General features: G+C 35.1%; 1 protein-coding gene across 1 annotated transcript in view; it reads right to left on the reverse strand.

The window, feature by feature from the left end:
* Positions 1-16,098, reverse strand: part of LRP1B (LDL receptor related protein 1B) — a 1,545,691-nt gene that overhangs the window by 32,384 nt on the left and 1,497,209 nt on the right. Inside the window, exons 85-86 of the mRNA XM_060105953.1 lie at positions 7,458-7,632; positions 3,015-3,119 (exon numbers count right to left, since the gene is read on the reverse strand). Of these exons, the coding sequence (XP_059961936.1) occupies positions 3,015-3,119; positions 7,458-7,632 (280 nt within the window). The remainder of the gene's footprint in view (positions 1-3,014; positions 3,120-7,457; positions 7,633-16,098) is intronic.

A 16,098-nucleotide genomic window follows, 5' to 3' on the forward strand; every position in this document is an offset into this window, starting at 1 on the left:
ATGCCCACAAGAAATATTCATTCTGGTGACACAAGGGCATTTTACAGACAGGTCATGTTCCTGAGACCTATTATGGAGGGGGGTGGTGCTGAAATGTCATGTATACTTTGCCTGGGAATTGTGAGAAAGGGACAAGAAATACAGAGACTGGGCCCCACAGCAGGCATTACCAGGGTCCTAAAAATGAGCTAACATAAGTACCTAGATCAAAGTTTGGCCAAGGATCACCCTGACCTTACTAACACTGAACTAACCATGAATCCATCATTTTTCACCTGAAGTGCTGCCAGACCTTTTGGTGTGGGATCGCTGCAGCTGATCTCCAGGCCTTTCTTCCACATGCCACTAAGTGTCACCTTCGAAAGCAAACTCCTTCAGCTCTGCCTCAAATCACTTTGGCTACACATTCTTTTCAGGATCCTATGGAATCCCCTAACTTTGGCATAAATCGGGTTCCAATTTATCTTCCCAGTTTTAACTCCTCACCCCCCTCCCCAACTCTCCAGTCACCCATCATTCTAGCTGTATTAAACCACTCATAGTTCCCCAGAGAGGCCACTAAGTCTCACATCCGTGTCTCTGCTTATGTTATTCTTTCTTTTCAGAATGTTCTTCCCGATGTCACTGAACTACCTGAACTACATGGATAACACGAGGTTGCCTTTTCTGTAAAGTCTTCCGTGTATTCCTATCTCCCATTCTAAACAAATCACCTGCCCTGTTAAAACTCCACTGCCCTCTCTTTTTTCGTGTGTTCACACCTGAATTAATACAGGTTAATTAGTTGCTTATGAATTTCTAAACCCACTAATTCGTGAGCTCCTTGACGTTTGGGTTAAATTTCATTCATCTTCACTTGTCTAGCATTTAGCACTCTTTCAGGGTCTTATAAATATTTGCCGAATGACTGGAGGAATTTAGGTTGGAGGCAAGGCAGAGGTAAGACTAAAGAAGGGTCCCCTCTCTGTCTTCAGCTGCATAAGGCACTAAACCTGAGTATGAACTAAGAAGTGAATCAATTTCTTAACAGGTCAGTTTATATACACTTTATAAACTGATATTTAAAGAAGTATTTCTGGATTATTTTATGTAGGAACATTGGTTTAACATATTCAAATATCTTTTAGAAAAAAGAAAGAATATCAAGTTTTTCCTGTGTGATTATTTTAATCACTTCCCATATTTTTACAATCATTGTGTAAAGAATGACATTTTCTTGAATAACAAAATAGATCATTATGAACAAAACTGTAGAGTTTTGGAAATGAAATATCTGAATTTTAATATAATTGTGCGTTAAAACCATTACTAAATACTCTGAGACACCACCATGAGCTATTATTGGGTGCCAATCAGGGTTTCTGTTTATGACATGGAGTATTAAGGAGGATGTCAGATATGATCCATCTCTAAAGCTCAAGTGCAAGATGCAAAAATAACTTCCATTGTTATGAAGGTTGATAGCTACCCCAAAGGTGGTCCCTGAGATTTCACAGAGGAAAAGAATGTATTTGTTATGAACAAATTGAATCAAGAAAGAATGATTTGAAATGAAGTTTCTGGAATATTTTAGCATATACCTATTTCTTCTGTAAAGAAGTCTTACTGATCTAAGGTAAGACAGTTCCACTGAAACCTTGGGAGCCAAAATAATGTGTTTTATCAGTACTTGAAATGAAAAGTCAGTTATTAAATAAAATACACTATTCCAATTATAGTATCCAGTATAGTAATAAAGTCTAAAAACACCTGCTTCTGTCCTCTAATTAAAAGCCACTGTTCTAGCAAATGTATTTTTATGAGACAGTTCCACGAGCTTTTTCATTCCCTCCATTATATTTCTAGAAAATCTAGAACTGTGGTGCATACACTTGTCGGCGAGCAAAGCAAAGGTTAAGTGTGTATGACACAGATGAGCCCCAAGATTAAGTATACACTGTGAAAAGCATGTGGATGTTCATGATTTAAACCAATGAACTGTGGCCTGAAATGATGTCACACAAAGCTTAGCGGTAAGTGGAAGGTTAAACCTACTTGCATCTCGGCTCATTAAACGCAGTTAAAGTGCAAATCCCCTCATTCTGACAGTAGTGATCACAAGGGTTCTCTTTCTGGTCACAGCGCTGACTTTTAAACCCAACAGAGCATCTGCAGAATTTCAGTAAAATACAGCTAAATAAAGCATCTGACTTTTTTTTTTTTCAAATTCATTTCATACAGAAATAGTAACAAATGAACAAAATTTTTCTCAGGTATGCTCACTTATTTCTTATATACACACTCATCATAGGCTATTCTGACAAGGTGGGGAACAGAATGCAGATGTGGATCATATGTGGGCATCATCCTTCTGGTCAAGCAGTGATAAAAGAAAACTCAAAATAGAGATCACATAGGCTGAATGGTCTTATTTCAAGCTTTCCATTATGGACAATCAGGTATTTAAAAAGGGAATATATTAAATTCCAGATTTTCTCAGGAGCAGAGAATCTACAATACTTTCCAAACATTTAGAAACCCAGATTCAAGGTAATGTATTTCAAAATAGACAAGGGCTTAATAGGTTTACATAATACAACACTCAAAACCTGATACAAAAATCAAATAGTATTATACTTTTGAAAAGATACTTTACATACTTTGAAAAGAATGGCCCTAAGTACCAAAGTATTTATAAATATGATTATGTCTGGGTTTCACATATCTATTGTAAATAAGGTCAATTAAATTAGAACAATTTTTACTGGGCTTTCCAAGTTCAAAGATCTCTGAATGTTTGAAATGGGTATGATGCTAAGAAGTGAATGAGCTTTTCCATATGAAATCACTAGCAAATTGATGAGGGAGGAGATTCTGTAGTACATGAGCCAATGAGGAACAATACTTGATCAGAGATGTCCACGAAACATTCATTTAAAATATGTTACACCAAGAAAGGAGAACAATAGAGCAGGGATTCCATGTACATCTAAAGTTGTTATCATAAAATGCCCACAATGTTATAAAATACTCACAGACACACAGGTACATTTGTCTCTGGGTCCAGCTGGCACGTGCCACCATTGTAACAGTAGCCATCACATAGCTGGCAGCTAGAGGCAATCTTTCCATTAGTGCAGCTGCAGCAACAAAGAAAAAAAAACCTCATTGTTTCTGGCATGATTATTGTTGAGAGCTGACACAAATTCTCTAAAGATGAGAATATTCATCATAGAAGACTAATGCAGAGGCTGGCTAAAAGTAGGTTTTCAGAAAGAGAGACTTGCTGGAGGCAAAGATGTTTTTTAATAGAATGATGACAAATAAAATTTTTCTTTTGGAAATTTTCAACCCATTCATTTAATATAAAAATTTAATATAGCTAGATATAGGTGTGAAAAAATATACTCTAGTGTCTATCACTTACACTTCAGGGAGACATTAGCATCAGTATCTTATTCCCTTTTCATATTACCAGAGTTTGGTGACATCTTTATTATTTATAAACCACATTATCAAATACTCTGGAAGCAAATGCTTCAGCTATTCCTTCTAAACTGGAAAGTCTGGTCCAAAGAACTGTCATGAGTTTTAGACTCCACATTTTGTACGAAAGCATAGAACTATTCTGTAGTCACTTTTACCCCACTGTTTCTCCCTGAATATGTACTATAATTAGTGTCAAACTCTTTTTATTCTAAAGGAAAAAATGTAACAGTTCATTGCAAAAATAAACAGTAATATTATAGGAACAATATGCAATATGGCAACAAAGTAATGAGGTAGGCTTTCTTGGAAAATTTTTGGAAATGCTTCTAATTTATAGTACATTACCTGTCTGGGATAAGAATAAGCACTGTGGCTATTGCTACATGGGAAAAACAAGCATAATGATAAGAGGAAAATTACAGAAATTTCTTACTTGCCATGTTATATTTTAAAATAAATAAATGAATAAATAAATACTATTAGATCGGACATTGAAAATTGTTGGTGGAACAGAGAAAAGTACATTGACATTCCAAATTATTGAGGGAAACTCTTCTATGAGAAGTATGGTAATAGAATCATACAAGCCTTGGCCCAGATCAGAATTACAACGGATCATGTCAATATTCCGATTATGAGATCACGTTAGTACTAAGTGCTATGAAGTAATCAATGGTATCACAATAAATCTGGACATAACCTTGATAAAGAAATCAAGCTGCAATGTTATTGATCGATCACTTTGTTCCTCTTTATGGTGGGTACCTATTGCAGTCCATCCATCAAAGAGTAATTCTCAATGATAGGTTAGATATTTGAAATAACTGGTTAGCAATCCCATAGTTTATTTATTCTGTGCATATTTATTTGGCCTCTTGTGGGTGGTAGGGCTGCTGGAAATGCACTGAACTGCTTACACTTTCTCAGAAGTTTAATTTAAAGATTTTTTTTAAGAACCTGGATTTAAAAATCACATTTCTTAGAAGCAGTGAGTCAATTACGTACCAGATATGAAATGGAGACACGTGAAAGTGGAACTAAACATGGGGAAGATGGTAGTGGTTTAAAGTTTCCAAGATTTAACAAAGAATATCACATTCTTTATAATCTATAGAGCCATACGAATATGGATGCAAAGTGAGTCAAGTACATATTTAATGGTAGTGGTGTCTGATATGTTAAATGGATCTGGGAGACTTTTCCTTGCTCTTCTCGCCCAGCCTCCTTGAAAATCGAAGAGCAGAAAGTTATAGTTTCATGTTCAATTAAAGGGACAACATCGGGTTTCCCTGGTGGCGCAGTGGTTGAGAGTCCGCCTGCCGATGCAGGGGACACGGGTTCGTGCCCCAGTTTGGGAAGATCCCACATGCCGCGGAGCAGCTGGGTCCCTGCGCCATGGCCGCTGAGCCTGCGCATCCGGAGCCTGTGCTCCGCAACGGGAGAGGCCACAGCAGTGAGGAGCCCGCATACCACAAAAAAAAAAAAAAAAAAAAAAAGGGACAACATCAAAGAGAAAAATTAGCTCATAATACGTTGAAGAATTTTCCACAAAAAGATAACTATACACCAAATATCATCTTTTAAAAGAGAAAAATATTATAATTATTGATTGCTTTTAAACTTCTGCTTCCAAGAGTTATAAGAGATGTTGCCCTGTTCTCCTTCTAAAGCTTTTGTTTGAATCCTAAACTTTAGACAGAACTTTGTAGATATTTCAAATGTGAAATACAAGTTATCCAAATCATTGTAATACATCAAAGAGCACAACTTATATTTTAATGTAGGTTTTCATCATAATTTCATTTCTTAGAAATGTTACATGTGCGTGCATGCAGACACACTTTGTAATTAGCAATTGTCCAGTAAAGAGAAAGAATTCTCATAACAATTTGACATAACAATGGTATTATTTAGGCTATTCAAAATTATGAGAAAGACTTTCTTCAACAGTATTTACTGAGGAAGAGAGAAAAATACACAATTAGATCTGTTTCAAAGATTATACTCATTATAATTGACAGAGCATCTATTCTTTACTGTAGTTGACAGCTCATAGGCTGTGCATTAGAAATACATGACTCTTTGGAATTGCAAGTATACAGGCAGCTTGAATTTTCTCATTTCAGTAAAAAAATACTTAACTCAGTTGTGATTTTGCTTTAGTATCAGTTCTTTACCCATGAAATAGAAATCCCAACATCGCTGCAAGCTTTAGTTAATGCTAAGATGAAAAGTATCACAGAAATGAAAACAAACTTATCTAAAAGTTTCAAAATACCCAAAGAGTCCTGTTTGTACTATCATGTTCATATGTTATTATAGCCTATCTGATAAATCAAATATTATACTCTTATCTTTAAACTTCCACTATCAACTCACTGCTAGCAACTATTATTTATCCATTCTTACATATAGTTTTCCAGAAAGATCTTTTAAGAGTCAAGAACTATAATGTTGGACCTTCAAAAGCCTACTCAGGCTATGAGGTTCTAGTGTTTCTAGGTTGGTGAAGCCAGTATTCTCTGTAAAGGAGGCAGTACCGAGGGTCCTAAGAGTTCAGCCCTTCATTCCTCACACGGAACTGCCCTGTGTGATGGAAACAGGGTGTGTGTCTCTGCATGAGCTTCTCCAAAATAAACTGGGTTGCAAACTATGGCTCATAGCCTTTCTTATACGATGGTCCAAGATTCCCTGTGTGACTGGGATGGGGCTGTGAAGAAGATTCTACAGTGCATTCCTGACATGGTACACTGGACATAAAGAAAGATATATGCTCAGTAATTAAAATCAAGTTCTGTCATGCTAAAGTTTCATCACAAAGAACTGATGAGCTTAATGAGAAAACATGATTTTGGTAGTTTATATGAAAATGCATTTTGCTTTTATGTACTTATCAAAGGCATATATTATAATTAGTCATATTTTAAATTACATTAGTTAAAAAATAATGTACTTTCAAAGGACACAATTTGAGGGTTTGAGTAAATGTCATTTATAGTGATAACACAAATCATACATGGAGTAATTCTAAAATGAGAGTAAATAAAAAAGAAAAAAATGTTGATGCTGTCTGTAATAAAATTTTATGGAGCCTTGTTTGGCAGAGCAACATAACTCAGGGCTGGCACCCTTGCAGAGCTGTCTTGGTGGAAGCTGTGATGTGAACCCTTTAAGGTGTGCTTTCCTATCGCATATGCTCATTTATTATACTCCTAGGGCAAGTGATAGAGTCCAGTCCTTTATAAGCCCTTTTTTGAAAAACCTGTTAAAAGAAGTTCAGAGTGAGAATTGATCTCTAACCCCAGTGGCATAAATTTGTTTCATGCTAGAAACAGAATGGCATTACTTTTTAGCTGCAAAGTTCTGTTTTCCATTCACTTGATCTCAAAGCCAAAGAGCAAAAGGCAATGTAATCAAAATCTAACTTGGACATTTTTGTTGTAGTTGCTTCCTAGGAAACATTATTCTTTCTACTTATTTTGTACAATAATTTTCAAAGTCAGATAAAAAGATTAAATTTTATTTCCATTAGATAGGTCTTTTGCTTCTTCCCCAAAGGATCATTTTGTAAAATCAGAAAGGCAAACACTCATTGTTGATAATAATGATGAAACAATTAAGAGCCTGAGCTATTCTAATTTAGAAGTATTACATATAGCTTTTTGAAGGTATGTTGCATTTCACTTTTACTTGCTTACTATTAGGAATATTCCATATAGGCAATGACCTGACCATGTCATTACATGATAAATGTTCATATTACCCAGATGTACATAATAGGTTTTTAATAAGTTTAGGTTTAATTAAAATGAATTGAACTCTATCTCTAGCCAAAAAAGAAAAGAGAGAGAGAGAGAGAGAGAATGGAATGGTTGCCATATTAAATTTTAGAATAAAAATAATTTACATTGTTCTCACTGTTTATTTCTGGATTGCTATGTCCTTTTGGGTTCAAATGTTTTTATAAAGTAAGCTAGCTGTCTACTTACTTGCAAGATATATCTTCACTGTCTTTATTTATAATGCAATGTCCCCCATGGCACCTTATACATTTGTCAACCTCGCATTTTGGTCCTTCGTAGCGTGTTGGACAGACACATTCCACACTTCCATCATCCCCAATGGTACAGGATTCAGAATTCACACAGTAGTGATGACACACATCTAGAAAGAGTGCACAACATAGAAATGAAATTTCTTGAAATATTTCAAGATATTTTTCTTGAGTCACAATAAATGTTACCTTTCACTTAATGTTTTAAAATGGTCAGAGAATAGGTAGATTAATTTACAAAAGCAGCGTGTAACTGGATGTAACCAGAATTCTTTAATAATGTCATTGGTTCCTCTTTTTGCCTGAGTTAGGCATCATTTCATCTTTCTAAGAGGAGATGGGTTATATTGATATAATACTAAGTGACAGACTCTTTTGGTTCTGAGTTTTAAAGTTTAAATTCACAAGTTTCCTCAGCTTTCCTTCTAATGAGCAATATTACTGTTATTCTGAAGTGAACAGAAATGCTCAAGATTTCTTTAGATGTCATTTATCTTTGTCCCTCTTCACATCTCTTTTCATCCAGAGAACAGTGTAGTGAGTGGTGAGTAGGGGAATCCTACCTCTTCACTAGCTTTTGGTGTGGTGGAAAGAAGCCTCCCTCTATGAGCCAGAACAGGCCCAGTATTTCCAAATGCCTGGGCAGGTAAGCAGACAGGAGGTGTGTCTCTCATGGAACCCTAACAGAAAGGTAGACTGGAAGACTAACTGATCCATCATGGTAGAAAGTGATAACAGAAGTCTAGACTATTGCCCCCTCCTAGGTGAGAACCTAACCTCCCCATCAGTCAGAGGGAAAACCTCCCTGTAGCTGAGCCCTTTACTTTGGAAGATGTTTCCTACTGAGCACTACAGACAATTTTCTCAACCACCAAGGAAGTCTTCCTCAAATATTTCTATACCTCTTGAACGTCAGAAATAAAACAAAGACCATTTAATAATATAAGAACCACATTGACTTTGCAATTAGATATTCTGCCTGTCTTTTGAAAAACAAGTTTATATGTCTGTTGACATATCAATGTATTCGAATTTACCATATTCAAAATATTGAAATTTATAGTACAAATAATCATAAGCAGAAGAACTGGTCAAATTGATCCCAGACTTTGTGTTTGGAGCTGCAATTTCATTTTAGCTATCTAACCATGAAGCAATGTTAAATGAGATTAGCTGAGATAAAAATCACAATTTATAAACTTTAACCTGCGATAAGACAGTTATGGTAGGTGAGAAAAATTAAAACGTAATTTATAATTTTCATGTTTGTGTATCTATCTAGCTGTTTATTAAATCAGACAGAAATTAAATTTACTGACAGGCTTGCTTCATATTTATGGAAATTTATTTCAAGCATTCTTCTGCTTGCTGTTGCTTTATGCCAAGTGCCCTCGTTGCAATTCCACGCTGAAGCTTATTACTAAGGGTCTTGGCTGTATGTAAGGAAAGCAGCACTTTCGAAAGGTGAGAGACATGGAGATCTAAAAATTAAGTCAGTGTTAGTATCTGTCCATTATGATGTCTATCTGTAGTTGTTCCAGGCTTGGCAGGTAGAGTTTACACATCACAGCTTCTGTTTTTATTTATGAAGAATGTATTAGCAGCAGCCTACATAATCATCTAGTACCATCTCCTATGCAGAAATCTCTAAAGAAAAATTTTCCTTCGTCAGGTTGCTACATACCACTTATTGACAGAGAGCTCTTTTAAGATTGTCTCTAATTGCTTTAAATTTCATTCTTTGGTCCTGGTTCATTTTTCTGATGGGACATAGGAGTCAGCTGATGTATCTGTCCAAGATCTTCATATTATGAGGTTTCTTCCACAGTGGATAATTCATCAGAATCATGTAGGTAACTTATTTGCAAATAAAAATTCCAGTGTCTTTCCCTTTCATCCACCACCACCCCTGGATTCCAATTTATAGATCATAAACGACGCCCAGGTGATCCCTGTGGGAGCGGTTGAGTAAATAGAATTTGGGAACGAGGGAATGTAAGAAATTGGAAAACAATTTACTGATTAGCAAAGGGACTACATTGTCTCATAATCGTAAATAGATTTGATTTGACTAAAATAGCTTATTTCTTGACTAATTTGTGAACCCTAATTAAAATTTAATTTTTAACCTAAAATTTTGAACCACTTTTTAAAAATAATCACATCACTGAGAAGACCTAAGAAACTCGAAAAAACTGGGTTAACATTCTGAGGGTTGATGATTGCCCTACACCATACTGTAGCAAGGAAGTTTGCACTTATCTAGGGTGCTAAAGGTCAAAATTAAAAACTTACCTACAATTTACTAATTATAACTAGTTTGGGTGCATAAATTAAATCTGTTTTAGACTAAGATTATAAAGATGTGAGAATATATACAACTCATTAGTAATCAAGGAAATACAAATTAATAGCTCAAAGAAATACCATTGCACACATACCAAATTGACAACAAATAGCAGAAACTCTCATACACTAGTAGTGGGAATATAAACTGGTTCAACCAATTTGGGAAACAATTGACAGTATATACTGAATTTGAACATACCCACACTTTATGACCTAGCATTTTTACTCTTAATATACTGTATATCCCAGAGAAAAGCATGTACATGTGCACACAAACATGTACATAATATGCACAGCAATATTTTTAGAAATAGCCGAAAATAGAAAATAATCTAAATGCCCATTGTAAGGAGAATGGATAAACTGTAGTTCATATATATATATATTTATATGTAAATTTATATGTATATTTATATGTAAAGAGATAAATGAAAAATGAAGACATTACAGTTATACATGACATGGAAGAATCTCACAAAAATAATATTGAGAGAAAAATGCTGGACAGAAAAATATATATACTACTTTTTAATTTATATAACTTCAAAAGGCAAAACTAATCTAGGGTTTTAAGATCAAAAAATGAGTTATTTTTGAGGAGAAGGAAAGGGATAGTGATGAAGAACACCAGGGGGCATCTGAGGTAATGATAATGTTTATTCTTGACCTGAATGTTGGTTTACACTAGTATGTACACCTGGGGATAAATTATTGAACTGTATACCTGTGATTTTAAATATTTCTATGTATATTATTTTCCATAGAAAGATTTTTTTAATCTAATGGCATATAAACTACAATGAGAATATTTTATAAATTCTGCTTAATTTGCTAAACAGGCTAATAGCTTTTCTCTTTACAGATGATATTTTTTAAAGGAATTCATGGTCCACTTTTTATGCTTTAAAGGCAATTCTCTGGAGAAATGTCTATTTAGGTCTTCTGTCCATTTATGGATTGGGTTGTTTGTTTTGATACTGAGCTGCATGAGCTGCTTGTAAATTTTGGAGATCAATCCTTTGTCAGTTGTTTCATTGGCAAATATTTTCTCCCATTCTGAGGGTTGTCTTTTCATCTTGTTTATGGTTTCCTTTGCTGTGCAATAGCTTTTAAGTGTCATTAGGTCCCATTTGTTTATTTTTGTTTTTATTTCCATTTCTCTAGGAGGTGGGTCAAAAAGCATCTTGATGTGATGTACGTCAAAGAGTGTTCTTCCTATGTTTTCCTCTAAAGTTTTATAGTGTCTGGCCTTAAATTTAGGTCTTTAATCCATTTTGAGTTTACTTTTGTGTATGGGGCTAGGGAGTGTTCTAACTTCATTCTTTTACATGTAGCTGTCCAGTTTTCCCAGCAACACTTATTGAAGAGGGTGTCTTTTCCCCATTGTATATTCTTGCTTCCTTTATCAAAAATAAGGTGAGCATATGTGCGTGGGTTTATCTCTGGGCTTTCTATTCTGTTCCATTGATCTATATTTCTGTTTTTGTACCAGTACCATACTGTCTTGATTACTGTAGTTTTGTAGTATAGTCTGAAGTCTGGGAGCCTGATTCTTCCAGCTCCATTTTTCTTTCTAAAGGTTGCTTTGGCTATCCGGGGTCTTCGTGTTTCCATAAAAATTGTGAAGCCCATGCACCACAACTACTGAGCTTGTGCTCTAGAGCCCACGAGCCACAACTACTGAAGCTTGTGTGCCTAGAACCCGTGCTCAGCACCAAGAGAAGCTACTGCAATAAGCCTGTGTGCCGCAATGATGAGTAGTCCCCGCTCGCCGCAACTAGAGAAAGCCCACGTGCAGCAGTGAAGACCCAATGCAGCCAAAAATAAATATAAATAAAATAAACAAATTTTTAAAAAACAAACAAAAAAACTGTGAAATTTTTTATTCTAGTTCTGTGAAAAATGCCATTGGTAGTTTGATGGGATTGCATTGAATCTGTAGATTGCTTTGGGTAGTATAGTCATTTTCACCATGTTGATTCTTCCAATCCAGGAACATGGTATATCTCTCCATCTGTTTGTATCATCTTTAATTTCTTTCATCAGTGTCTTACAGTTTTCTGCATATAGGTCTTTTGTCTCCTTAGGTAGGTTTATGCCTAGGTATTTTATTCTTTTTGTTGCAATGATAAATGGGAGTGTTTCCTTAATTTCTCTTTCAGATTTTTCATCATTAGTGTATAGGAATGCAAGAGATTTCTGTGCATTGATTTTGTATCCTGCTACTTTACCAAATTCATTGATTAGCTGTAGTAGTTTTCTGGTAGCATCTTTAGGATTCTCTATGTATAGTATCATGTCATCTGCAAATACAGATTGCCAACAAACATATGAAAGGATGCTCAACATCACTATCATTAGAGAAATGCAAATCAAAACTACAATGAGGTATCACCTCACACCAGTCAGAATGGCCATCATCAAAAAAATCTACAAACAATAAATGCTGGAGAGGGTGTGAAGAAAAGAGAACCCTCTTGCATTGTTGGTGGGAATGTAAATTGATACAGCCACTATGGAGAACAGTATGGAAGTTCCTTAAAAAACTGAAAATAGAACTACCATACAACCCATCAATCCCACTACTGGGCATATACCCTGAGAAAACCATAATTCAAAAAGAGTCATATACCATAATGTTCATTGCAGCTCTATTTACAATAGCCAGGACATGGAAGCAACTAAGTGTCCATTGACAGATGAATGGATAAAGAAGATGCAGCACATATATACAATGGAATATTACTCAGCCATAAAAAGAAACGGAATTGAGTTATTTGTAGTGAACCTAGAGTCTGTCATACAGAGTGAAGTCAGAAGGAGAAAAACAAATACTGTATGCTAAAACATATATATGGAATCTAAAAAAAAAAAAAGGTTCTGAAGAACCTAGGGGCAGGACAGGAATAAAGATGCAGACGTAGAGATTGGACTTGACACAAGAAGGGGGAAGAGTAAGCTGGGACAAAGTGAGAGAATGGCATGGACATATATACACAACCAAATGTAAAATAGATAGCTAGTGGGAAGCAGCCACATAGCACAGGGAGATCAGCTCGGTGCTTTGTGACCACCTAAAGGGGTGGGATAGGGAGGCTCGGAGGGAGACGCAAGAGGGAGGAGATATGGGGATATATGTATATGTATAGCTGCTTCACTTTGTTATAAAGCAGAAACTAACACACCATTGTAAAGCAATTATGCTCCAATAAAGATGTTTAAAAAAAAGGAAATCCTCCACCCTTTAATGTTTTTAATATTTTTTGAATCATGTCAGATGCACATTATTCAATTGCAGTTGACTGGTCTCATGGCCTAAAAATGGAACCTAAAGAATGTAAAGAAATGTTTGCTAATATAAAATTGTGAAGTAAACAGATGTTAGAATATACAGTTTAATAAATAATTCTAAATTGCATGCTGTTAAGCCATGCCATGTTTTCCCTCTAAAAAAGGCTGAAATAATTTTAGGCTCAGAACCCTTTCTCTACAGATATTCAAGTGGAAGACATTTCATTTTTCCAAGTTTACAGGTTTAGCACTCTATGCTAAATTGAAGCTTAGGGACAGATAGCTGCTCACTATACTCCAGCCCTGCCAGAGTGGCTTCCCAATGTCTACCTATGAAAATTTTCTGACTATCTCCCACTGTTAGGCTTAAGATGTGGAACATGTAGAGGACACTGAATTATATGTCTGGCTGGATTGTTTTCTGCATCACTGTTAGGATCCTTGGGCCCAACACTTTTAATATATATTCCCTCCCTCCCTCCCTCCCTATCTCTTTCTTTCCTTCTTTCTTTCTCCTCTTAAAGCCTTCCCTATTTATTCAATTCCAACTCCAAGATTTCTGAACACAGGAGAAAGTAGATCTTACTTGATAGGGGACTTCAGCATCTCGTATTTAATCTATCACATAAGCACTGGATATTTGTAAATCGAAATAACTCCTTCAAAAGCTCTCTGATATTTCAAGTTTAATCATGTCACATACTACATGCAAGTCCAGAAAAAAGTTTGAAACACCTGATGGTACTATTTACAAATTGATTTACTCAACCAGAGTTCATGTTCTCTGCAATTGTCTCAATATCATGACAGGGATGTATAGTAAGTCAAAGGAATGCTACCTAATTTCTCTCTCATTCTCTTTTCAGCTATAATCCACTTTGAATTACAAGCATCTATGTAAAACTTGTATAAATATATGCTGTATTTTTATCAGTGTCCCCTCTCTATACACTCTCAAATAATTACTATATGCTCATATTTAAATTCTAACTATCTCTTCAGTTATTTATTTAATAAAAGGAATACTTCATTAGCACTTCCCAATTCAGCAGAAATTTAGCAAAGTATGAAGAAGAATATTATATGAGAAGGCTCCTATGGTATGCAATTATTCACTTTGGTTCTAAGGAGTTTTCCTTGATAAGCTCAGAAACAGAGAGAAGTCTAACCCTACTGGAAGAACAATTTTTTTATCCTAGAGCACTGAAAATAGTTATCCTACACAGCTTACCACTTTAAGCATTAAAAATGCTTTAAAACCATTTGAAAGTAATATTTCTATAAGATAGATATGTATGTTCTTAACTAAAATATATTGGTATTTTTAATAATGACTCATTTATCACTCTATCAATTATTTATGTGAAATTACCTTTGCAGAAGTTTCATAACCTTCTGCTTTTTTTCATATTTCAGTTTTGACTAAGTGAAATGTTACTGATTATGAAGCGGTAGACAAATCTAAATAAAAAACTTAATTCCTCCTAAAGAATAAAAGAGTTAGGAATGTTGGTGGTTGGTTAACACCAAGGTGTACCACAAAGGGATCATCTTCTATTTTCTGACACACAGACACACACACATACACACACTTTCCCCAACACAATCATCTTTCCCCCCCCAAATTTTAAATTTAGCTTAATAATTATTGGAACTGAGAGAAAGTTAAAAAAAAATGCGGTAGACTAAAAGAAGAAAGGTTAGAAGAAAATGCAGGTGACAGGAGACATTTTGGTAGAGAGGATGAAATAGGGAAGGAATTGAAGATTGAAGGCTGAAGATAAAACAGGCCTGTCAGATTGGCCAGTAAGTGTTCAACAGCAACAGTCTGGAATTTATGGAAAGAAAAGCAGGTGGAACAATATAGTTGATCTAATTTTAAACACCATGATGATAAGATGGAAGTGGTGGATGTGTAATTATTTGCTGAGGACATGCATGTGTCTAATTGTATACTGGGAGCTGTGAGAAGAGTTCAGAAATACAAGACAGGACACCAGCTCTAGAGAGCTGACAAGCCAATTAAAAGGGTAAAACTGATCTGAATAATGTCCACTGTGGCAAGAGCTTACATGTATTACTACCAACAAAACCTTCCTTCCTTTGGAACATTCCAGCTCATAAGTTTTGAGCATTTTACTGACCTGAATGGCATAATAATTGAGATTTCTGTATATGATAAGAATGAGCAATAATGAAATGCAATTAATTTGTGCTAAGAAAGTAGAGATTACCATGAAATTATATAATAACACTTTATATTCACAATATAAAAATTGTTATAACCTGTGTAGGGTAATTACACTAAGAACTGCATAGCAGCACCAAACACAATCATGTAATCTAAAGGACAATGATGGATATATAATTACAGAGTATTCACATGGTAATTAAGTAGACAGTAACTGGAGAATAAGTGAATGGCTATTTTCTGCAACAGAAATGGAGTAATTTTCAAGGCAGATCATTATTGCACTGTCTCTTTTTCTCTTTCTCTCTTTCTCTTTTCTTTTTAAGTAACCAGAAATACAAGGAGATACTTCTTCCTTTAATATTTTTTACAGTATCTTAATAGACCACATACAGATATGTACATGTATGGGTATATATACAGGTTTATGAATATTCATGGGGAGCCAGATGCTTTTAAAATCTCTAGCTGCATTTAACTTCTTTCCCAAATATTTCTTTCTATTGAAAAGTAATTGCCAAGACCATTTATCTATTAACTCATATTTGCAACTGGGCTATTCACATTGTAATAGTTAGTGAAGTGTGAAATTTATTTAAAGAGAAGAAAACCAAACCAAAATATACTACCTAAACAGGAGCTGAAGATACTCAGTAAGAATAATGAGTAACCTAGAGAGTATTTAATTGGTAATACAGAGTGGTTATACAGGGGAGACTAAATTATGCAATCATATGTATGTACA

The sequence above is a fragment of the Mesoplodon densirostris genome, chromosome 8, assembly GCF_025265405.1.
Source record: "Mesoplodon densirostris isolate mMesDen1 chromosome 8, mMesDen1 primary haplotype, whole genome shotgun sequence".
In the NCBI taxonomy this organism is placed as follows: Eukaryota; Metazoa; Chordata; class Mammalia; order Artiodactyla; family Ziphiidae; genus Mesoplodon; species Mesoplodon densirostris.